At 38.2% G+C, this 23,976-nt stretch overlaps 2 protein-coding genes across 7 annotated transcripts; both read left to right on the top strand.

Annotated features, from left to right (window-relative positions):
• The first annotated feature begins 259 nt into the window (after window positions 1-259).
• Window positions 260-4,553, top strand: cbx3a (chromobox homolog 3a (HP1 gamma homolog, Drosophila)). Of its 3 annotated transcripts, none has more exons than XM_036566980.1 (5): window positions 260-405; window positions 1,499-1,638; window positions 3,162-3,330; window positions 3,408-3,502; window positions 3,960-4,553. In XM_036566980.1, exons 2-5 carry the CDS (start codon window positions 1,505-1,507, stop codon window positions 4,084-4,086), a joined length of 525 nt encoding a protein of 174 aa, XP_036422873.1. In that variant the 5' UTR covers window positions 260-405; window positions 1,499-1,504; the 3' UTR covers window positions 4,087-4,553. The 3 variants fall into 3 exon arrangements, with proteins under 3 accessions (XP_036422873.1, XP_036422871.1, XP_036422874.1); XM_036566978.1 differs by having other exon boundaries at window positions 313-436; XM_036566981.1 differs by lacking the exon at window positions 260-405 and adding an exon at window positions 542-584.
• A 3,920-nt stretch (window positions 4,554-8,473) lies between these two features.
• snx10a (sorting nexin 10a) lies at window positions 8,474-22,980 on the top strand. 4 transcript variants are annotated; one of them, XM_036566973.1, is made up of 8 exons: window positions 8,474-8,607; window positions 8,886-9,084; window positions 15,881-15,926; window positions 17,230-17,316; window positions 17,830-17,930; window positions 18,545-18,643; window positions 19,327-19,527; window positions 21,396-22,980. In XM_036566973.1, exons 2-8 carry the CDS (start codon window positions 9,050-9,052, stop codon window positions 21,565-21,567), a joined length of 741 nt encoding a protein of 246 aa, XP_036422866.1. In that variant the 5' UTR covers window positions 8,474-8,607; window positions 8,886-9,049; the 3' UTR covers window positions 21,568-22,980. The 4 variants fall into 4 exon arrangements, with proteins under 4 accessions (XP_036422866.1, XP_036422869.1, XP_036422867.1 ...); XM_036566976.1 differs by lacking the exons at window positions 8,474-8,607; window positions 8,886-9,084 and adding an exon at window positions 11,874-12,047; XM_036566974.1 differs by lacking the exons at window positions 8,474-8,607; window positions 8,886-9,084 and adding an exon at window positions 12,222-12,309.
• The last annotated feature ends 996 nt before the right edge of the window (window positions 22,981-23,976 follow it).

Here is a 23,976-nt window from a genome sequence, read left to right as displayed (position 1 = left end):
CAGTAGCAGCACGTGTGGAAGCCTGGGTTTTAAGGTTTTAGTAGTTTTAGGAATGAAGTTCATACAGTGCTAACTGGTGGAGTGAAATAATCAGCAGTGTAAGATCAGAAAAAGTGAGCTCTGCAGACGGGCTTCCGGCCCGGGAGTTGGAGCTCTGTGCCGTTTCGAGCCCCCTTCAAGGAGGGCCCAGTGGAGTCTTTTAAAACGGGCGGACCGCCTCGGCAGGGTTGATTGGTTGTACGTGAGCGCGCAGAGGCGTGGCCGGGCCGCGGCGCACATGTTTCTAACCCGTTTCCACCCGAGAGGAGAGGACGCTGTTGGCTGGCGAGGTGCCAGGAAAATCCCCGGAGAAGAAGTCCATTAGTTTACAGCCTCTTTTTGTAGTCGTTTGTATCCAAGGCCAAAGTAAGTAACTACTAAGGAAGACATAAACATGGTAATTCACGCTAAATTAGATTCCGTATCGTTAACTGAATGATGTATGTGGCTCGTTTCTCTCCGTCTTGTGTTTTTCTCCTCCGCTTTTGTTCACTTGTTTTCGCGCGCATGCGGCACACGCGGTATGAGGCGCGACATCCTCCGTGGTATGTGGCTGCGGTTCGGAATTTAGGCGACTTTATTTGTGTTGCAGTGCGTTTCAGTGCTATAATGACGATTTTCGAACAACATGATAGTAACGATTAGCACTGATATTTAACTGCCCTTAACTAAAAATAAGCTGTTCAGTTAGTATGTTTCGCACCAGCTCCCGCGCTAACGTTACTACTGTTAGCCGAGGCTAGCTTAGTCAGGTAGCGTCAGTTTACTTTGGTATTAAGTAATTAGTGTACTAGTAATGTTCGATACTAGCGCTGGTGTTATTTAAATGCCGTATAGCTAGCTAGTTCGTCTATGATCTAAAATGCATAACTTTAAATCTAAGATAGGTGCTGAAAACACTAGTACACACCGGTACCAATACAGGCCTTTTCTCAGTCTGGACGCGTTAGCACCATAGTTAGCATTAGCTTGTTAGCAACACAGCATCGTCTTCTCTTGCTCGGATAGAACACTATAATTCATTACTGGCTAGCTGTTCACTTCTAAAACGTGTTATTGATGCTGCAGTATGCTAAAATGGGGGGGTTGTTATATACGTAGCATTTTTTTGTGTGTTTAGCTAGCGGCAATTTGTCGTCCAGCGGCACTGTTTTTAATGGTTGCTGAGCTGTTCGCTTATGTGCTTATTAGTTAGCCAGCTAACTTCTCAGGGTGGAAAACCACCAGTCACTGAAACGTGTCAGGAAACCCAAAATATAATGTCAAATGCGCTTCAAACTATACTGCGGACCTCTGTTTGTGGCCACTTGAACTGACCCTGGTTAAATATGGTGCATGTAATGGCGCTATGCCGTGGTGTCGGGCATGGAGCTGAGCACAACCAGTTATTTATTAAAAAATAGACGTTCTGCAAACAGGGCATACTGTATATGAACATGTGTTGATGTACCTTTTGCAGGCTGAGATGGGTAAGAAACAGGTGAACAAGTCCAAAAAGGAGGTTGAGGAGCCAGAGGAGTTTGTGGTAGAGAAAGTGCTTGACCAGCGGGTGGTGAATGGCAAAGTTGAATTTTTCCTTAAGTGGAAAGGTTTTCCTGAGTAAGTATTCACCACATTGTGCAGTACCACTAAAAGTCTTATTTTCTGTATTACTGCACAGTTTTTAATGGTAAAGATTATGCAACCATGTCAAGCCATGGTCATATTGTAGCGTCGGCATAGAGTAAGACACAGGAGCGACCATGATTTCCACCATGAGAAGTGCTCTTTGTTAAACACTCAGGCAGAAAGGCACAAACCCACAGGGGAGGTCACCACTAGCCACAGGCTTCACCCTCCCAGTAGACCAGCCTCAGTACAAAACACACTAACTAAACTCATACTCTGACACAAAATAACACAGTTAACATGTGCAACTTAAACTAAAGCAGCAACATAACAATAAATAATCCTTTTTTAGGAAGGAGTGCGCCTACCTTGTGTCTCCATTTGCATGACCTTCTCCCAATCTTCTTAAAGGCAGCACGAGCCAGTAACGGGTTGCTACAATATACAAAGGCTCTCTGAATAAAGAAAAACATGATTTTAATTATTATTTGATATTTAAGATGATTCCCTTTTTGGAAAGCCTCTTGGGTTCAGTACCTGGAGTATGCTACTAATCATGGTCAGGATATGTGAGCAAGACAGTTCCAATTCTGGTTACTAGATTGAATTGTAAAGTGAATAATATATTGTTTCAAAGTTCTTGATCGTTCAAATGTGTTTTGGCAAATCTGAGATGAACACTTGTATTCTTCCTGATGAGTAGTGGGTTTATTATCTCTAGTATTAAATGATGGGCTAAGTTCATAATGTCGTATGGTTGTATGGATTGGATTTGTATACACATTCCTGCAGTACATTTTTGTTTTGATGTATGAGTAAAGACAAACCTAGTTTGTGTCCCATTGTGTGATTATACCTTACCTTTAGTGCCATAGTGCAGCCCTGGAGAGCCACATCTGTGTTTTCTGATCTTCAGTTCACTAGTGGGGCAGTGACATTAAATTTGAGATGTGATTTACTTACATAGTAAAACAAATGCCTTTCTGTCTTGACCCTAGACACTTAGACTACTGTAACCTCTCAGACACCTAACCAAAGTAAAAACAAAAAAAAAACCAAATATTAAACTGATTAGGAAAACTGATTATTTATTCCATATATTTATGTTCCTGCTTTGTTTACAGCAGGGGTGCACAACTCTAGTTCTGGAGGGCTTGTGTCCAGCACAGTTTTGAGGTTTCCCTACTCACACCTGCTAAACCTGCCAATTAAGTCAGTAAACTAAAGTAACAAATATAATCTGGTGCGTTTTGTGTCCAGTGAGTTGGTCAGTCACAGAACTGTGCTGGACACTGGCCTCCAGGACCAGAGTTGTGCACCCATGGTTTATAGTCTAAGTTGATTGGTTGCTACAAAGGTGTTTATATGCAAATCGCTTCAGAAGAGGCCTATTAGCTATATAGATGCCCTGTAGCTTTTTTCCTGCACACCTGTGTCAGGAATATGGAGTTTTAATAGATGTAATTAATTTCTGTGATGTTTATTCACAAAGCTTTTAAATGTTGTTCTTTCAGTTCTGATAACACATGGGAGCCTGAAGAGAATCTTGATTGCCCTGAGTTGATCTCTGCATTCCTGACATCACAAAAAGGTGTGGTTGAGAAACCAGACTCCAATAAGAGGAAGTCCTCTACAGATGAACCAGAGACAGAGGAGAACAGTGCCAAGAGGAAGAAGGAAATGGTGAGTATACAGCTGATGTTATATGATTGAATCTTGCGTGATTGTGGTGTGGATGTATAACATGGTCTGTTTTGCAGAGTGAAAAACCAAGAGGGTTTGCTAGGAATCTGGAACCAGAGCGGATCATAGGAGCAACAGATAGCAGTGGGGAGCTCATGTTCCTGATGAAATGGTGAGATAATCTGATGTCTAGAGAATTACAATTCCTTCAAGACTTTTTATCTGGGCGTACTGCTTTTATCGTGGATAACTGTATATTGTAAATCAGGACTGCTCAGTTCTGGTCCTAGAAGGAAGCAGTCCAGCATAGTTTGGTGATTTATGTTGGTGCATAATTCTGTTCATCAGTGACCAGCTTTATTAGGTGTTTTGGAGCAGTCTGTGCCCTTCTGTGCTGAATTTAACAATGGGACCAGAATTACTCCAGCTGTGAACTGTAAATGGTGAACATGGGCAGTAGGGGGCAGCACGCACCCATACAATTTGTGAAGTTTGTAGACTGGAGATGGCAAAGCTTGCAAAACATCTTTTAGGCCCTTTTTTTTTTTATTATTTATTTTTTTAAAATCAAAGTATGGCGTAGAGAATTACAGCTTGGGTAAAGCATGTCTCTCTCTCCCTCTCTGTAGGAAGGATTCGGATGAGGCAGACCTGGTGCCAGCACGAGAGGCTAACACCCGCTGCCCACAGGTAGTTATTGCCTTCTATGAAGAGAGACTGACCTGGCACTCCTGCCCAGAGGATGAGCAGCAATAGAGTTTTCCTATACTACATCTCCTTAGCCGCAACACGTTTAAGCTCTCTCTGGCTGACCCACCCTGTTCATCTCAGGGCCTCACCTGTGTTGAATGCTTTCCTACCCTGGCTTTGTGCTGCACTGTGGACAGCATTGATCAATGGTGCGTGTGTTTTAGTGTCTGGATTGGGCTGAAAGACTGGTAAAAGGAGGGTTGTTTTTGTTTTTAAACTGAAAAAAACTTTAAAAAATTGTTGCGAATATGACAGTGCTGGTTGCCATTGGTGATGCACTGGATTTTTTTTTTTTTCCTGTTAATGTCTTTGTTTAGCTGTAGTCTTCCAGTTGACCCTCGCCTTTGTGCATCCTTCTCTTGTGATGTTCAGCTTTTAATGTAAAGAACCCATGATACTATTAGATGATTTTATTTTCCACTGCATCTTTTGGTTCATACTTGGTTTTGAATAGCTGTTGTGTATATTTTTTTCTGTAAATATTTTTCAATAAACTGAAAAGGTTGTTCAATAAAGTTTATTGATCTTTTTAATATGCTGTCTTATGCTTGTGTCTGCAGCTGTGATTCTACAGGAAATGTCCATAAACCGATGAAGTTTTGTTGAAGCGTGTTGGAAGTGAATGTCATTCCAGAGCCAAGAGATTCCCAGTCAACTTTGGGACTTCTAGTAGGCCGTGTTTATATTCTGTTTTGAGTCCAAGCACAGTTAAGCCAGGTTGTCCCTGTTTGTCCTCCCTGTAAACAGGAATCCAGTGCTGGTATTTACGAAGCAGTTCAAAGTAGGAGACTTGATATAAGAGCAGTTTCTTCCTCTATTTATGCTTGGCATAGTCACTGCATAGCATGATTAGCTTTCCTGTTCCTGAGGTGGTTTGTGAATAGACATAGGGTTCCTCACTTAGTATCTGCTAGTAGAAGTGCCTTATTTTTTTAAGCTTTGCAGTGTGAAGATTCCCAAACACACTTTAAAGGATGCTCTCCATTGACTTCCATTTATTTTGGGATTGTCGGAGTTAGATGTGTTAAATAGAAAACTAATGTTTGACAGACAGATATTGTTGAGCAAGTTTTGTCTAGAAAGGTGTAGTTTATAATGGCATATAATTTAACTAACGATAACTAAATGACACATCAGGTTTAGCACAGGAGATCCCAGTCCCCACCCTATGGACGTTTTTGTGCTTTCCCTTTAGCACACATTCAACTTGGTAGCTAATTAACCACTTCTTTAGGTGCTGGGTCAGGTTTGTTTGAGTATGGAAAACAAAAGTGTGCAGAGCATGCAGTCCCCAGGACTGGCTTTAGAAACCTTTGGGTTAGCATGATGGTATTTTTTGTAGTGCTAATTTCACATATAAGCTTTACCACTTTGTGGTGAGTTGTTCTATAATTAGAAAAAAAAGAGCTCCATTTATCTATCTAGTGTCTACCTCAAGTACAAGCATGTGGCTCTCTAAAGCCCAGTTCTGTGCTAAGCTGTACTTAGTACTCTGTACTGAGAATATCCTGGATGAATTCTGATCAGGTTACATAGTTGGAAGAAATGCAGTGTATTTGTAAGAATAATGTTTTTGGAAACAACAGCTTTCTGGTGAGATGAACAAATGAGATTAAGACTTAGCTCCTTTTTAACTGTACACTGTTTCCACATACCGCTGTCAAACAGGGAAACAAGTCTTTGTTTTTGGCATGGAATAATGAGTGTTGAATGGTGAGAACAATGAGTGTCTTAGTACTTTTGTAGGCCACGTTTAGTAGAACAAAATCAAAGGGAGTCAAATGTTACTGTGATAAAGTATAGTAAACAGTATCCAACATTTGCAATGAAAGGTCTATCGTGTCATCTCGAAATGTGTGGACGGGAACTTGCCATTCCTCTTATGTACTGAAAATTCCATTTTAGAAATAGAGAAGCTGAGCACCACCAGTTTAACATTATTTTAACTTCCCTCTATGTTGTAATTCAAATATTTCCTACATGAAGGCTTTGAGTGAATGAATCATCTGACAAAACTCTGGGAAGTTCAAAATGCAGCACATGAGTGCAGTTACAGTGATACCAGCGCTGCAGTGCATTTTCTATATTCTGCCTTTTTTCAAACCAGTTTTGGACCACAGGCTCTCTTTTTAGACCAGTATTGTATCTGGCCTGTGACTAAACAGCTATGCAGCAAATAATGTCATATGGTCATTGACCTTTGTCTCTACTGGGGCAAGACTACATCTCAGGATGAACCTTATTAGCCTGTCAGTCATGTGGTTTAGGAACTGATAACTGATGCACAATGTTTCCCAACTAAAGTCAATTCAAGACCTACAAGTAACTCTACCTGAATTCCACAATATGAATGGTAAATACGCAATTGCTCCAAGGTTAGTTGTTTCCCCAAAGGTAATATAAGTATAAATGAGCACTTCATGGCGATGAAAAAAGTCAATAACTCAACCTCCCATATGGTGACTAAGTCAGTTTGTGGAGAAAGCCAGGATGACAACCAACAAGTACACAGATTTTTAAAAATGTTGCCAAAAGTTTTATGAACGAGAGCTTGGACAGCACATACATATAAGAGGTCCTAGACTACAAAATGAACAGAACACAATATAACTGAAAAATCACAGCTCTCAACCTTGCAAGAAGACATGAACAAGTGGGATTATGCTTTGGATTTATGCTTTTAGGATTATGATTGGAAGAAGTGATTCAGTTTAATTTCCACTTGCCAAGCAGCTAAGGCTCATGACTGAGATTAGAAGATGGACTTTGAACTTGTTTTCTCCTGTTTTTCGTCTTATATTTTTGCTGTACATTAAAGAGGATTTTCCCCTCTAAACTTTTAAAAAAATCTTTCAAAAAGTTGTAAAGTTTTGGTTGGATGTGAAATGTTCCATTCCAGAGAAATTGATCCCACTCAGAATTGTTCACAGTGGTGGTGATAAGAACCAGACATCTAAATCTTTTTAAGAACTACATGACAGAAAGCAGTTGCATGAAATGGTTACAAATATGCTGCCTTGTGCCTTGGACATTGTTTTATGATAAATTTGAGATAAAGTTTTGGCCAGAAAAAAAAAACACCTTAAAAGCACATCAATGGTGGTGTAGTACATGCAAGGAGCTGTAAAGGCAAAAAAAGCAGAAGACATGTAGATTCACTGTTCATTTTGGATAGTAAATGTCTATATTAGCATTGTAGACATTGCAACCTGACATCATGGTTCCTATCACTGCCACTTTAAAGAACAGTCCGTACGTTTTTCTACAATGAACCATTTTACATTAAACCAGTGGTGTAGGCAGAAATAAATTTTTGAGCAGGCCTGTGAAAACATGGGCAGGCTAGTTTGGTAGATACAACTTCCAGATGTGCTCTGACTTTACACCAAGCTGTAGCCTATCCATGACAGCCGTTCAGTTATCACCCTAAACAAGCCAATGATTCTGCCCTGTGGTGATATCACATGGATTTACATAAACATAATAAGCACTGCAACACTTCACTATAAATTGTCCAATAAAGATGTCAGCTGAGGTGTGCAAAGACGAGGAAAAACAACACAATGTACGTAGCGTTAAAAGCCTAAACCTTACAAAGCCAAAAACATCTTGCTATGGCAGGCATAAAAAAATGTCTCACGTTTGATTCACCGAAGTACCCTTGACGGTGGATGTTTGCTTTGACATTTTCACAAAGCCTGTTTCAGCCTATGTAGTAAAATGGACAACGGTGTTTTTTTGGCTTCGGATGGATAGAAAATGACAGGCTCTACTGATGGAATCTCATGTTTATGTGACCCAGCTACATCTTTAACTGCAACTGAAGCTTCAAACACCGGCACACTGATAGGAACTGGTGGCTTGAGGTAATGGCGGACAGTTAAGCATTGATGGCATCATGGAAGACCATTGATGGAGTTTTCATGTAGTTTGGTTTGTGGTCGTGTGACAGCAGGCAACAACTACTTGACATAATAAATATTCTTTCCCTATTTGACTGGGAAGGCCTGTGATCAATCTTGGTAGGCCCTACCTAGACCACACTGAATGTCTAACACCAACTGAGTTATGCAGAAGAAATCCATGGAATTGCTCTATAACATCAGCTATGGATCTATGTAAATGTTTTTAAGTGAATCCAAACAGCCTACATTAGTGTCAAAATTCCTTCAAACGGCTGGATTGAGGAAGTGCGTGGACAAATTTTGAATGCCTATATTATTAAAAAAATAGCAAAGCTTTTTGATGTATACATTAGATGACAAAGGAAAGGAAGCCTGACATACACTGTGTGATTTTAGCCTATTTTTAACCCAGTCGTAAAAAAATCCTCCAACCTAAACTAACTCAGCAACTGCTGTATATGTAAATCTAGTACCATAGACTCTTCCCACTGAATGCAAAGGTCAATATTCACATCCTGGTAAGGGTACATAGGTTAATCCTTGAAGTATTTCTGACTCTGTAGGACAAACTGGTTGCCCTGGGGAGACTTGTGTGTGTTGTGTGCAAGATCTGACAGAAAAGGTAGGATACATTCAGTCATGGACAATGATCCATGTTCACAGCATTTTGTCACAGTGTTATATTTCACACTAAGAGAAATGTTTTTTCACAACATTTGTGGTATCCAATAAATGTCTCTTTTTGTCTGTGTTCTTCACTATTTTGTTGGTTGGTTTGCTTCTATTAATAACAAATTCAAACATCACTTTAATGAAAATATATAGCGAAGCATATAGCTTCACTGTAAAGATAATTGCCTTTACAATTACAAAATGATGTCAATGTTTTTTCCAATTGAGCTGAATCAAACAGGTATGCAGAAGAACAAATTTCAGGAGAGCCACCGTGTCTACCAAATACTTGAGAGGCCCCCCTGGAGAGAAAAGTAAACCATAACCAGAGAGGAAGCTTAACAAAGCAGCACAGAACCTCTACAATAACTAAAGAAATACAGCAGCCCATCATGGAGGAACTGGGCCAAGAGCAACATGAAGCGAGGTAAAATAAATTATATTCCAGTGTTGTGCAAGTCAGAATTATTATAATTGATAATGTGGACTTAGAAGGAGGTTACTAGGTGCATTGTAAGATACAGGCGACAGGTCACATGGAGGAACTCCAGAATTGCATAGTGTATGTTCAGAATTGACTCCAGTCTTTGAATCATATGGACAAAGAATATGTAACATGCTGTCCTTCAGTCTCCATCAGTTTTTGTGTGGTTTAACATGCAGGATTTGGCAAATTGCTGTAGAAGTGCTGAATATGTATCAAGTCCTTGTGTTTATTGACTGAGTTTTTAATTGATGTTGAAAATATAGAGCTGACTTTGAAGCATTTGACTGTCTTTGAGGTTTGTGGTTGTAATTTCACAAATGTATAAAGAGCCCTCATGAGGTTTCTCTTATGAGTTCATGTGTGATGACTGACTATGTCATGTTCCTTTTTACTTGTTGCCTGCTGTCACACTGACCACAAACCAAACTACATGAAAACTCCATCAATGGTCTTCCATGATGCCATCAATGAGTTTCCAAACCACAAAGTCTGCATAATGATGATTGGATCTAAGTCAAACGCTGCACCCTATTCCCTTCCATTCACTTTTCCTTCCTCAGTTTGCTTTTTTATTCTCTTTTCCTTCCTCAGTTCGCTCAACAGATATTTTCAGTGATGTAATTTGGACTTTATGAAGCATTTCATTTGCTAAAGCATACAGGATTATTCTGCATTATAGTGATGTGGCTAAGTTTTTTTTGTGGGTGCAAATCATGCTTCCGATTAACGACTGTTGTTCAAGGTGTGATTGCAAAACTGTAGTAGGGGAGAGCAGTCAGAGAACCTGGGTGGAGTTTTGTGCAGCTTCTGCTTTGTGCCAAGTCCCCATGCTTAATATCCAAGAGTGGACATAGTAGAAATAAGGAAGAATTAGGAGATAGGAAAGTAGTGTGGTGCAAAAATCCATAAAGCAGTCAACAGTAGTGACAGGTAGAAAATAAGGTTGCTTGTAGGGGGGATTTTCATAAAAAATAAATTAGCTAAGGGGGGAGTTCTAGGCATATTCTTTCTCCAAAACTTCAATAATTGCATAACTCCATTTGTTGTTACAGTGCCTGAATCATGTGCAGCCAGAGGGCAAAATATATTGACTGACCTGTACATTTCTCTTCTTCATACTGGGAAACATCTAGTGCTTTCAAAGATAGTCACTATATCTCAATATCTAGTGAACTATCTACATAGGCAGACTTTTATGTCATCAAATGTGTATCCTTAAGACAATTTCAGTTCTTATGTATCATAAATAAGCTGACCAGTGATAAATCTTATGTATTTTTTATCAATAAGGCAATGCCACAATGCAATAACACATTTTCTTGAATAATTGAATTCAAGATGGCAGGGTGAGGCCCAAATAAGTATAGCAAGTTGAAAAGCTATACTAATTCTTTTTTTAAGTTCTTCGTACCTCAAGAGAAATTACAAATTAGCATGGCTATTGTTTCAAATGGCCAGCCAGATAACTAACATGTCAGCTTATCTAACAGGTGTTAGGAAGTTGCAGTCTTGTCAAATGTTATTTGCTAGATAACTTTATTGCGTAAGGTGGTGATGTAACAGCTCTCTCGACAGTGTGTCTCAATAAGCAGTTTTCTAAGGCTCCATGTTTGTTAAAACGCTGACTGCTTAGACAGCTGCCTATGCTGTGGAGAGCTCAAGGCAAAGCAAGGCATGTTTATTTATATGGCACATTTCATATACAATGGCAATTCAGCATGCTGGATTGGTTATTGTCTGGATTTAAAAATGGCTACATTTGGAGCACATTTAGATCTTCTGGCAGTTTGCTCTAGTTATATGCAGCAAAACAGCTAAAGTTTGCTTCACCATGTTTAGTCTGAACTCTGGGCTCTACTAGCTGCCCTGTATCCATGGATCTAAGAGATATATTTCGTTTATATTATTTAAACATATCAGAGATGTTTTCTGAACTTAAACTATCTATTGACTTATAGACTAGTAGCAGCTAGTTAAGATAGCACACTAAGTAGCTAGGCAGTCCATTTACATTTATGGCATTTAACAGACTTACAATTTGATCAGTTTACACAGGTAGACCAAGGTAGTGTGAGGAGTCTTGCCCAAGGACTCTAAATTGGTATAGTGTAGGGTGCTTGCCCAGGTAGGGAATCAAACCCCAGTCTACAGCATAGAAAGCAGAGGTGTTACCCACTACACCAGGCATGTCAAACTGGGAACCTTCCAGGCTTCATGAAGGCCTTGCTAATTAGCTGATAAGCTGAATCAGGTGTGTTTAATGAGACAGTGTGCAGGAGTCTGCAGTGTTTTGGCCCATTAGGATTGGAGCTTGACATTGGCACTACACTATACCAGCCATAACCATTTGAATAGTCAGAGGTGAAAGAGCTATATAGACAATCTGTAGATACCCTAGACAGATGTAATGAAAATGGAAAAACTATTCATTTACTATTCATATTTGCATGCAGCATCCACCAACTTTTGTGAAATTTACAAGAACAACCTTGATATGTTTTTTTTTTTTATTGCTGGATAGCACAGTGTTTCAAGTATGAAAGTATGCAAAGGGCTGTGAATATTCTAGCTGAATTACCAATTCAACAGACTTTAATGCAAATCACATTTTCTGCTCTGTTTTACATGTAAGCTATGAAGTGAAATGCAGCAAAATGCTGAATGCAGTGTACTGGAACACGACCCAGCTGAAAGGTCACGCCCTGTGAGAAACAGAACCATGCGGCAGACACTAGGGGTGACGGGACGTGATCTAAAATGCAGAAAACAAAACGTTTCAAGCACATAATAGGAAAAAAAAAATCATCTAGCTTACAGATGTATGCTTCATTTAATTTACTTGAAGCGGCGTCTTGAGTGGTACAACTGATTGCAGAAGCATGGGATCTAAAGGTGTCCTAAAGGTAACTAGTGGTGTCCAACTAACTAATCCCATCAGTTTTTAATCCTGATGGTGCTAACTGTCTATTTTTCAGTAGGGAAGCTTCATGACAGTACCGTCTGCCCTGTTTAAAAGTCGAAAGTGAAATGTTATGGTGAGAAAATGGACAGAAAGCTGTTTAGCTTTCCATCTCATTTCCTCTCGGGAGCGCGCGTGTCACAGTCCGCTCGAGACTCAACGGTGGTTCAGCACAGCCCGTCGAGGAGAGGAGAAGAACTTTAAAGGTGAAAAAGCGATGTTTTCTGTGGTGGTTTTGACCTGTGCGGCGTTTGACATAGACGCTAAACGACGTAGGTTTTACAGTCGAGCGGCGTTTCCTGTGTTTGTCTGAGGAGGGAGCTGCTGAAAGAGCCGAGTTCCGATGTTGTTTAAGAGCTAGCAGGTAAAAAGACAGAGACCGCATTAATGTTGAGTGGCGTGTGCTGTTGGAGATTCATTTGCGAATTTGACGTTTCAAATGTACGATTTCACGTTCGAATGTGTTAGTTTCTGTCAAACGGTACGCTAATATCACGCGTAAAGTTATGATTTTCCAACTATGACTTGGATAACGTTGCACTTAAAGCGATATTCCGCCAAATTTTAAAAATTTCTGAATAATTTAGTCTTTGATATGTAAACGGAGTCGTTCAGACTGGTTTGACGTGAAATGGTTAATTTGTAGAGAAACTTACAGACTCTGATTTCTTTACAGTGACGGTGATAGGAACAAGGGGTCTATATATATATATATATATATATATATATATATCCACTTTATTTACTATACACAACCACCTGCACGTGTCTTTTGAGATGTACCCTTCCGCCAAAATGAATTAAAATCAATAGATTAAAATACATTTTAAGCCAACCATTTCATGTAACAACTTTCTGTGAGGGAGCTTTTAGAGGTGGACGTGGTTTCTATAACCACAACTGTGAACAGTTCTCGGTAAGTTTCTCTAAAAGAGAGCATTTCACACCAAACCACTCTGAATGACTTTGTTTACATCTTAACCATTTAATTATGCAGAATTTTTAAAAAAATCGGTGGCGTTCCACTCTAAACGTCAGGCATCCTATACAACGTAGTCTTACAAAAAGCTGTTGCATACAAAGCTGTATTTTAATGACTTGCTGAACAAGGCGAACTCTGTTCCCATCCAGACAACATGAGCAACATTGACTGCTGACCAGATGTTTTCTTAGGGGTCTGGTTGCATGTAGTGAAAGGTTTTATGATGTTCATGCGCAGTAAGTTTCATAAAATAACATGGAGGCCTGAACTCTTATAAGCACGAGTAATGTTGTAGTCAGTGCTGTGTGTTGGGCTAACTCTCTGCTATCTACACATAATGCCTGTTTTGATGTTTTGAACTGATTCCAACAGAATCAGTGGGAAGTTTAGGTTGATTAAACTTACTTAACAGTCAAAATGGTGCCATATCTTGCTAGGCAAGTCACCAGAATTGGGTATCTGAGGTTGACATATGCCACAGGCCACTAGTAATACATCCTCTCTGCCCTTAACAGATGAACAGACATAGCTTCTCCTTTTCATAGCTTGATTTGATGACAGTTTCATGGTTGATATGGGCTTAACAAATGAATTTATTTGGCTATAGGACAGTCAGTCCTGTCAGGCCATGATTTTAATTAGATGTGTTGTTCTGAACATGAACTTTATAAAATATGATAAATATGATAATTTTCTGTGTCATCTTGAAAAGCAAAGGTTTGCTAACCTAAATGACTCAGCATTTCAAGTAATCCACTGCAGTGAATTAACAATAGATGGTAGATGGCCCGTTCGACATGTGATGTTGAGGGGAGCCAAAGTGGCATTTATGTGGCATTTAAACTGTCTCATATTGTGAGAAAACCTGTTGTGCAAGGTTAACTATGTGTTGACTGAGGATTGTGGACACAATTGGAAGCTGTGTAGAAGATGGCTTGTTATTTTATTATTTATTTATTTTCTCTGTAGTTTCTTTTATCTTATTAAGGGATCCATGTGCTGAGTGACATTGACAAATTTCAGTATAACAACATTTAGCATTTTTATGCTTCCTCAGCACTGGTACTTGGGGATTACAGATACTTTATGCTAAAATAATGTCTTAAAATCTTGAAGAGTTTGTTTTGAATCAACACTTTTGTTCTGTTCCGCTTTTTTAAAAATTCTACCAAATATAGTCATGATCAGACAGTAACATGTTTTTCCATAATTACTATTAATTTAGTTTTTATATTTTTAAACAGGTTTTTTATTTTTTTATTTTTTTTAATTAAAGCAGCTGGCAAATGGCTTACACTACAATGAATTGTTAGGTGTTGGATACCATGTGGAAAGTACACAGAATAGAATTAAAACGTTACAGACAAACAAACTCAAGGAACACTGCTATTTTATGGGATTTATTGAGCAGAAATAATGTTCGTTGTCAATCATATTGCTAACAGTATCACTAAAACTAAAAAGCAATATCACGATATGCCAATACCGCAATGTAATGGTACGGATGATATATCGCCCAGCACCGCTAATCACTCTTCTTACTGTTGTTGATATCTTCATAGCATTATCAAGGTGTAGTAATTCAGGACAAATGCCCTTACTGCTTACTAGTACATTGAATTGGGACATTTTGTTATAAGTAATTATTATCAATTACTGCTTTGATTTGTGAGTTTTGGTAGTTATTGTTCACTCCATTAAGAAAAGAACAACACTGCATCTTCTCACAGCTGTCAAGCTGTCATTGCAAATTCATAATGCATCTTGTTCTCAGTCGTTGTCACTATTACCAATACCCAAACCACTGGCAGTGATTGAGTACTTTAGTGGCAGTTAGCCCTGTCATAATCATTGCATAATCACCTAATCACAAATTTTTGAGAAGATCAGTTATTTGCTGACTGCAGTCACTATCCACAGTCGTTAGATTTCATATTAAACTGCAGCAAACAAAGTGTGAATTGTGTGCATTGGACTGAGGCCAGTTATTGTAACTAAAACAAAGTTTTGAGATTTCATGGGGAAAACAAAAAACTAACATCTGACTTGGTGCTCTAACATGTTTAAAGGGCAGCACTGAGTAATGTTTGTTGATTTGTTAGCTGTGGAGCTAATTCTGATGTTTTTGGCATATGTTGTAGAAGGAGTTGCTTGAGTTTTCACTTTCTACACAACACACAATTCTATGTAACTGTAGATGCACGAAATTGATTCGACAGTACATCCAATGTCAGCTAATAAGTAAACATAGCTAGCAAGTAAGGTGACTGATAAGCCAATTTGGCCTCTTTAGGCTTGTATGTTAATAGTTGCAAACGGTGAACAAGAGAAGACAATTGAATAGTTAATCACAGTTATTTATATGACAATCATCAGCCAAAATTTCATGATTGTGACAGCCCTGATGTTTGATGCTAGTTTGAAGCTAGTTTGATGCTAGTACTGATATCAGTGTGTCTGCGTGGCTTATGACTTCCTACGTCCACATTCAGCTTCATGAAAGAGGTCTTCAGTCCAACCTTAGCAGTAAAGCTCAGAAATGACCGTAAATATTGTTCCTACACGTGGTTGATGAATCCAGGCCCAGAGCCCCTTTCAAATCTAATTTTGCATCAACATGGGGCGTTTAGGTCTGCTCACATGTATTAAAAGCTTAATTTCTAATCCTCTTTAATTTTTTTTCCTGTTCTCATTAAAGCTTCTCATTGAGCATGTTGGATGATTAGTGGTAGGTGATCTGAACCAGATCCTTTTTTCTTCTTTGCTGACCAGCAGTGTCTTTCTGCCTTTTTCAGCCAAGCCCCTGAAATGGAGGACACAATAGACAGTCTTACAAAGAAGGTACCATTTTGTCTTCTTATTATTCAGAATAATCATAGTTACAATGTTTGTCAAGATCACACATTTTTATTAATGACATTACAGTCTCTGTTAGACATTGAGGTGTTTGACTCTAAGATGTGGATGAAGCGTTAAAGCATTTTTCTCCTGTTCTGAGAATTGCCAAAGAATGCATTTGACATGTCATTTTCTTTGTCACACTCTTGAGTGATGACAGATAAATATTGTAGTTCGGTGAAACCTAAGGCACGCAGATATGATTTTTTTTCCTCTATCCGTAATCTTCCTGGTGGAGGAAGTGTAAAAATTATTTTGGGTTATAGTGTTAAACTATGATTGCACAAGAAGACTGTATATTTTCCCTCGAGAGGGAATTTACCTGTGGTAAACATTTTAAGTTAGTGTGGGTCATTTTCCATTGTATTAAAATATAGTTATGAATGAAAAGTAATACTTTGGGAGTTGAACTTCATATCTTTACATATGTGACTACATAAATAACAAATTTCTTTTGTAGTAATGTTTCAGGAGTTTGTTGAAATTTGAGTTTATTTTGAAGTTTAAATAATCAAGTACAAACATTTTTAAAGTGGTATTGGAGAAAAGAAGTGTTCTTCCCACAGTTTCCTGGCAGAGTTATGAAAACATTTAAGATGGCAGAGAAACTTGTAGTTTCATTTTTAGTGGAAAAACCTGCTGTTGGAAAGAATTGATTTTGTAACATGGTTGTAATAAAAGAAGTTCCCTCACTAACCTCTACTGAAATGTATTAAGATGTCAGATTCCCTTTTTTACCAGATCTTGGTGAGAGTAACCATTGGCTCAGTGTGGTGTTTTAAGGAATAATAATTCTCTTTTAAATCTCATTCAAAGAAATGAGGAAAGTTGTAATCATTACAAGGCTAATCCTTTGTTCCTGTAATCGATATAATGCCTACAATTGCAACATCATCAGTTTTTTAGTGGGATGCTTGTGAACTGCCTGTAGATGAGTTTAACCAATCAGAAGCACACATGTGCTTTGACACAACCATGGCTAACTGGCGGTCCAGCACACTATGTTTAGCCTTAAATCCTCAAGCCAGAAAAAGTGAATATGCTGGTCTTTTTTCCAGAGACCCCTCCTTATACCATGTTTCACTCAGAAATACATTATGATGTGTAAGTTATGATTCGAGTCACGATATGCATAGATGACTCAGTGACTCAGAAATGTACCAGTGTACCGACTTAACTAAACACACACACTCCCACAAACTGTTCACACTCATGCTCATGAAATTCTCTTCTGATTGTGTTTTAGGAGTTTATAAGTGTTTGGGTTCGGGATCCTCAGCTTCATAAGGAGGATTTCTGGCACACATACATTGACTATGAGATCTGTCTTCATGTGAGTCCAAACCTATGTATGCCTGCATTAAACACCCTCCACATTTCCTAAGAAAAAAGTACTCAGTACTGATCTCTGTCTGCAGCCTGTACAGTGTACAGCCACTACCCATGGACCGTAATGTAAGAACGGATCACCTATTGACTCACAGTATGCCTTTAACAGAGGCCAACTGGCACATCCTTCAGCACTTTCAGCATCTGCCCATTGGCTTCTATTATTTATGTCTTTTGAGTCAATGAGTTTTATATTCTCTTGCTAAGCTTAGGGAAATATCAAAATTATTGCCTGTAGTTATTGACTGTACAATATAGTTTCAGTGGAAATAGATTATAATGAGGAGTGCTATAGTATTGCTTCAAGGGAATACCTTTCAAATAATCAACCATTCACTGACTGGGTCAGTGTTGACTAACCTGTTTTATTCAATTGCCCACAGTTATCACTATGCATCATTAATGATCATTCACGTCATTGCATTTTCTGGGCTTTATGTGCTGTTTATGTGTGCAGACCAATAGCATGTGTTTCCGGAAGAAGACCTCCTGTGTGAGAAGAAGGTACAGTGAGTTTGTGTGGCTCCGTCAGAGGTTACAGGACAATGCTCTGCTCATGTGAGTACACTGATGGCCAGCACTGTGCTTGATTCATTTCTTTCTTTGTGCAATCATTTTGTCTGATTGTACATCTGGGAAAAATGAATGACTAATTATGTGGTATTTTCAGTTGGCTTTGTTGATGGTCAGGGTGTAACATTACATACATTTTGTGATATGATTCCACACATAAATATTGCGATATGATTCATCACTTGGTTTATGATGCATTTTTCAATACAGGAGTAAAAATAAAAAGCTGAAATTCAGTTTGCTTTTATTGTTTGGTCAGTTGTTTGGTGAAAATATTATTAATACAAATAAGTAATTTTCTTAAAGACGAATACATTAAAAACAAAAATATTGAAAACGATTTTGGGAACAGGGGAGTTTTTTTTTTTTTTCCCCAAACTTTCCATTCCTTTTATGGATATTGTTGTGTTTTTAATAGAACCGTGGACATTATTCAGATTTATATCAGTATATCTGTTATCATTATTGTTTATAGCATAGAATATATCTATGTTCGGTTGACAGTGAGTATTGTCTCGTAAACCCTGTATCTGAAAGAATTAGTATGCATATTGTAACACGTTCATTTCACTTTATGCTGTTTCTTTGTGTGTCCTCAGACAGTTGCCTAAACTGCCCCCCGCCAATCCGTTCTTCAGCCTCAACAACGCAGACCAGGTGACCCAGCGTATGCAAGGACTGCAGAAATTCCTAGATGGGTATGTGCGCCAACCTCTCTTTTTGTCTTTCTACTTTCATCTTCTTTTTCTTTCTAGTCTCCTGACTTCATCAGCCCTGTCTTTTTTTCTCTACTCTCCTTTATTCAGCTTCGGTTACAGACACCCCCAAACCTCTCCTCTGTTTGAACAGGCTTCACTTTTGGCCTAAGTTATCTTGCTAACAGGAACCCTGCTTTGTGAAATATCTCACAGGTCACTTATACTGGTGCATCAAGCTGTAGAAAATGTAGTGGTTTTGCCATCTAGTGGCTGCTAAAGGGATACACCAGCTTCTTATTAATCCTAATTGTACTTAATCCATTGATTTCCAGTTATTGTATAGAACTTAAAATATCTTCTGCAACTTTCAAGCTAGAGGAATCCAGCAATTTAACCATACATGCTAATGTTGCTAACAATGAATGAAAGCAAGTTGTCATTAATTTGCATGATTTCATTTGAATAATACTAACCGATACTATTCATTTAACTATCCCTTATCATGACGTGTAAAGTTTTCATTTCGGAAGTTGCTTTGTGGCTTCCTAACGTGTCTCCATTTAGTTGTAGGTTTAAATACACTTCAGATCTTCAAGTGATTTGTCTTGTGGTTCATGTTTGATTTCTGCAAATTCATCACTAGTGGAGAAGGTTTACCTTAGACGTGTGGTTTTTGTGTGTAGAGTGTTGCAGACACCGCTGCTGTTGTCAGACAGTCGACTGCATCTGTTCTTGCAGTCACAGCTGAACATTGCAAAAATGGAGGCGTGTGTGCAGGGCCAGACACGCTACACAGTCGCCCAGGCCATACAGCGCTGCGTATATGAGACACGCTTCCCTCACGAGGAGGACAGCAAGAGTTACTGCGATTCTGATGGTGAAAGGTGTGTGTTTTTACATTACTGATTCACCCTGAATTCAGAATGAGTTGTAAATATGCTCTTGATTCATCATGTGAGCAAATTAGTTTATAGAAGATATCTTAGCATTGGCTTTACAGGTGGAGGAAGTTGCTCATATGACTCTTTTTGCATTTCTCATGTGTAAACATGTTCAACAGTATTGATGTAACCAGGGCCTGATTAAGCCATTTTGTGGCAAATAGCGTTTTGTTGATTTTTCTGTAAAAATTAGGTTTCAAATGAAAATAAACAGGATAGAGGACATTTTGTATGTGGCACTTAAAGACAAAGAAAAGGCATATTTTCAGTGCACAATTTGTATTTATTTGCTGAATTTAACATATTGTAAAACAATAAAATGAATAAAATGTCATAAATTTTACACAATAATAGGTAAAATTCAGAAAATAAAGAGTAATTGTGCATTAAAATGTAATTAAAATGTGCAGAAGTATATTCTTTGTAGAGGATGTGTGCTCATTTTCAACAGATGATGTAATTTGATCAGGGGCACCCACATTTTTGCGTGTGTATGCTATATAAAATCACAACTATATAACAGGGTTGCCAATTTTGGTCAGGTGACTGGAGTAGATTTTCAGGTGGTTGGATTGAGACTGGAGAGTGATGATCAACTTAGTATGCACAAGTGCATGTCCGTTGTTACGCTGCTTAAAACACTAATTTGAGCCATAAATCATAATTAGTGTGTAGAACTGTGGTTCTCAACCCAGCTCACCACTCACACATGAGAGAGAACTCACTCGGTGTCCGCTCCATCTTCTTTGCATTCTTACAGTCAGAATTTCCACAGTAACCTTAAAATATTTTTTTTTTCTATCAGATTACTATAAACATGCCTTAAACTTAAAAATGATAAAATAAAGTGTTTGAGATTAGGAGACATACATTTTTGATAGAAAAAAGAGTATTAGATGGTAGCCTTGGCTGCAGATGATGAGGAGACAAAGTTAAACCAAACAGGAGTTTGAACTCAAGTGTATCAATAACTGAGCTGAGGAACTGTGTGTTGCGCTTCTGAGATGGAGAGGTATCTAAATGATCTAGGAGTGAGAGAGAACCATGACTCTCCAGTTAGTGATCTTAAAAAAGAGTGAAACTTCGGGAGAGACAGCCAATGTCTTCTCAATAGGCTGCAGTCAGATATTTTGCAGGAAGAATAAAAGTGCATGAGAGCTAACTCAAAAGTGTGAGAGCTGGCAACACTGCATAATAAAATATATAGTTTAATGCTAAACAAGCTTGATAAATGACAGCACGCTTGCTCCACCTACTCCTCCATCTCACAAGATGACATGAATACGAGAGAAGTATTTGACAAAAATGTTGGCATGTTAAAAACACAAACTTTTTAACTCTTTGATGTAGGACTTAGCTGGAGCCTATATAGCTTATACAGTTTAATCTAGCCATGGGTGTAATGATGCATCGTATTGTATGTAGGGCTGTCACTATTAACTATATTAGTAATTGAGTAATCTACTGATTATTTTGATAATTGATCCAGTAATTAAGGTTAACTGAACAATAACAATTACTACAGTAGCTCTGTTTCGTACTATAAGACAGACTGTTAAGAGAATTAAAATCTTTTTTTACATTATTTTTACGTTGTAAAGTACAACATTTGTTTAGTTTGTGCACAAGCTGCTTTCAATATGTTAAGTGTTCTGAGAAAAAGGCTTATTTGTAGGAACCCCCAAATTTTTTGCTATATCAAAAAATATTTTAAATCAAGGCGCCATCATATTGTAAAAAAACAAACTCTCAGTTGTATGACCGCTGCTCGAAAATGATTATTTTATTATTTTGTGTGTGTGTTTCTACAGTACATCCTCCTCTGGTCTTGGCAGTAGTGTTGGTCCAGCCACGCCCATCGAAATGTCCTCCCACAATAGTAGTCCCGCCCAGCACTCCCTGGCCACGCCCACACCGCATGAGCTCTTCAAATGTTTGTCTTCATCTCCTAACAGTCCGCAGGACAGTCAGCAGGATTCATAATGTGCGCCTAGTTCTGTACACTAAAGAAGCTATTCATGCCGACATATACGCACACACACAAAAACCTTGTTTGCTGCTCATATCTCCCAAACGTAACATTTGGGTGGATTACGATGAGAGGAAAAATGTTCTTTCATTTTTTATGTGCTTTGTCTTTTTGCGTATTTTTGTGTTCTGTATTTGTCTTTTAAAGAGAGAACTTGTTCATTTTCTTCTACAAGCTGCCTGAAATTGTTGAAGGTGAAGACTCATGCTTAGGCATGGTTAGGAGTGCAATAGGAGCAAAGAGCAAAATGAATAGTGAGTTCAGCATGACTTAAAGACGGATTAAACAAAATATTAGAAAGGAATCTCATAATTCTGGGTATGTTTGTTAGTATTGCATTGTTTTATTTGCATTGTTCAGTGGTTTATGCTAGGTTTCAAGAGATGTGAAGAAAAAAGTGATTTTTTTTAAAGATAATTTAATTTTGAAAAAGTTTTATTGTAATTTAGATATAATGTAAAAAAATGAATAAATGTTAGTTTTTGGAAAATTTTAGTTCTTTAAGATTCTGTTTGACATAAGAAATAGGAAATTTTGAATTTTTTTTAAATGTCTCATAGAATCTTAAAGGGGCATTCAAGGCTAAAATTTAATGTTATTGTGTTCTGTAAAGTTCTGAAGAGCAGTGTTGCATCCCTCCCTCATCATTGTGACAGAATTCACAGATTTGTATCGTATCCATTAATATTCTCTCACTACAGTACCTCAGCATGCATTATGCAAATACATCATACAACCATTGGGAATCATTATACGGCAATAAAGAAATCCTGACTGCTAGTGTAGCCACTGATGTAAACACTAATGAGTACAGTTGTGATGTATGACTTCCTAGCCATAATGTTAGACATCTGGCTTCCTTCTACACTAACTAGCTAGCAGAAAATAAAACACAAATATCTGCCATGAAGCCCTTGCAGTTTTTCCAAAGCTCCTCCCACCTTCAACATGCATCATTAGAAGGGGGTTGTCTTGTCTTCAAAAGGGAAAATCTCACTCTAGAGGCTACTTTAGCACCACTATAGGAGGCAACTAGGCATTATTACAACAGATTTAGTGATGGTTACGCTTTTCATTTTGGTCGAAGTGCCCCTCTAAAATATACTCTATAGTTCACTTTTAGCCAAAAAGGACACTTGACACGATGCTTCAGACATTACATTTTCTAAGTGTCTACATTATTGTTCTAAGCACTGAATAAATGGGCAAATTGCAGGTTGAATAATGTAGCAGACACAAACTAAAGCATTTTGATATGTTGTTCTTCTGCATACACTTATATGGTCTGACAAAACTTTCTTCAAGAACATTTAAATACAAGACTTTTTTAAATAACTGCCTTCTAGAAGAATAAAAAATTAACACTGCACTATTCTTTTATTGGTTTTAAATGTGCTCAATGCATCATATAACGTAATTTGGGGTTTTGGGAATGTAAACATTTAGAAATACAGAATACTTGAATTTAGAAGGAACTGCTTCTCGTATTTTATGTTTTATAAATAGTGGACTATAGGAGCTGTTTCTATCATCTGTGTTTCTCTAGCATGTCCTGTGTTCATAAAATCTATAAATTGTCCTGCTAACACTGAAAAAGGGAAAAAAAGATAAAGTTTCCTTTGAATGAGGGATGGCATCAGTAGACATACTGAGGGGTATTGGTTAAGACAAAACTGAAAAATGTTGTCGTTGGCCTTGGTGGTCTGATTGGGAAAGTGTTCGATCTGCGCAGTCGTCGATTCATCAGTGTCCAGCAGTAGCCGATAAGCGTTTTCAGTAGTGTCGCACCAATCACTACACCCATAAACCCTCACCAATCTCTGCCATCTCAAATCACCCTCTGCATAGGGGATGCTAAACTGCAGCTAAACTGCCCTGTCAGCTGTATTATCCACACATATTACGTACATAAACCCAGATATACAAACTGCCATTCAGAAAACAACCTAGAACTTATATTGGAGCTACGTCCTAAAATAGCCAAGAGGGAATGAAAGCAAATAGGAATGTGTATTGCATTTGCTTAGTTCTGAACGAAGTGTAAACTGTACTGTCATATATTACAGTGAGTCAGAAACATTTTCATCTACTGCGTTGTTGTCTCACATCCTCTATCTACTCTTTGCCAGACACTACAGTTAATGTGACTAAGCCCTTTTCTGTTATTCATTTAAAATCACTGTAAATCAGAAATCAAAACTCATTTTTCTGCTGCACTGTGACAGTTTTATGAGAGAAACAGAGTATCAGGGAGGGTGTCTGAGCTAGCTGAGCATTTTCGCTTGATATTAGGCGGAGGGTGGTGAGAGGGCCAAGGTAAAACATGATGTTATTGGTTAATCTTATGTTTTTCTGCCTGCTGG

Source organism: Colossoma macropomum, unplaced genomic scaffold, assembly GCF_904425465.1.
Source record: "Colossoma macropomum unplaced genomic scaffold, Colossoma_macropomum, whole genome shotgun sequence".
In the NCBI taxonomy this organism is placed as follows: domain Eukaryota; kingdom Metazoa; phylum Chordata; class Actinopteri; order Characiformes; family Serrasalmidae; genus Colossoma; species Colossoma macropomum.
Note: the sequence above shows the minus strand (reverse complement) of the source record. Positions and strands in the feature narration are given on the sequence as shown.

Bases quoted from the DNA above. Each gene is read 5' to 3' on its own strand.
- cbx3a (XM_036566978.1), top strand. The intron at 1,639-3,161 runs GTAAGTATTCAC...TTGTTCTTTCAG, and splicing joins AAGTGGAAAGGTTTTCCTGA to TTCTGATAACACATGGGAGC. The intron at 3,331-3,407 runs GTGAGTATACAG...TCTGTTTTGCAG, and splicing joins CCAAGAGGAAGAAGGAAATG to AGTGAAAAACCAAGAGGGTT.
- snx10a (XM_036566973.1), top strand. From the start codon at position 9,050: ATGGAGGAACTGGGCCAAGAGCAACATGAAGCGAG. The intron at 15,927-17,229 runs GTACCATTTTGT...ATTGTGTTTTAG, and splicing joins TAGACAGTCTTACAAAGAAG to GAGTTTATAAGTGTTTGGGT. The intron at 19,528-21,395 runs GTGTGTGTTTTT...GTGTTTCTACAG, and splicing joins TGCGATTCTGATGGTGAAAG to TACATCCTCCTCTGGTCTTG.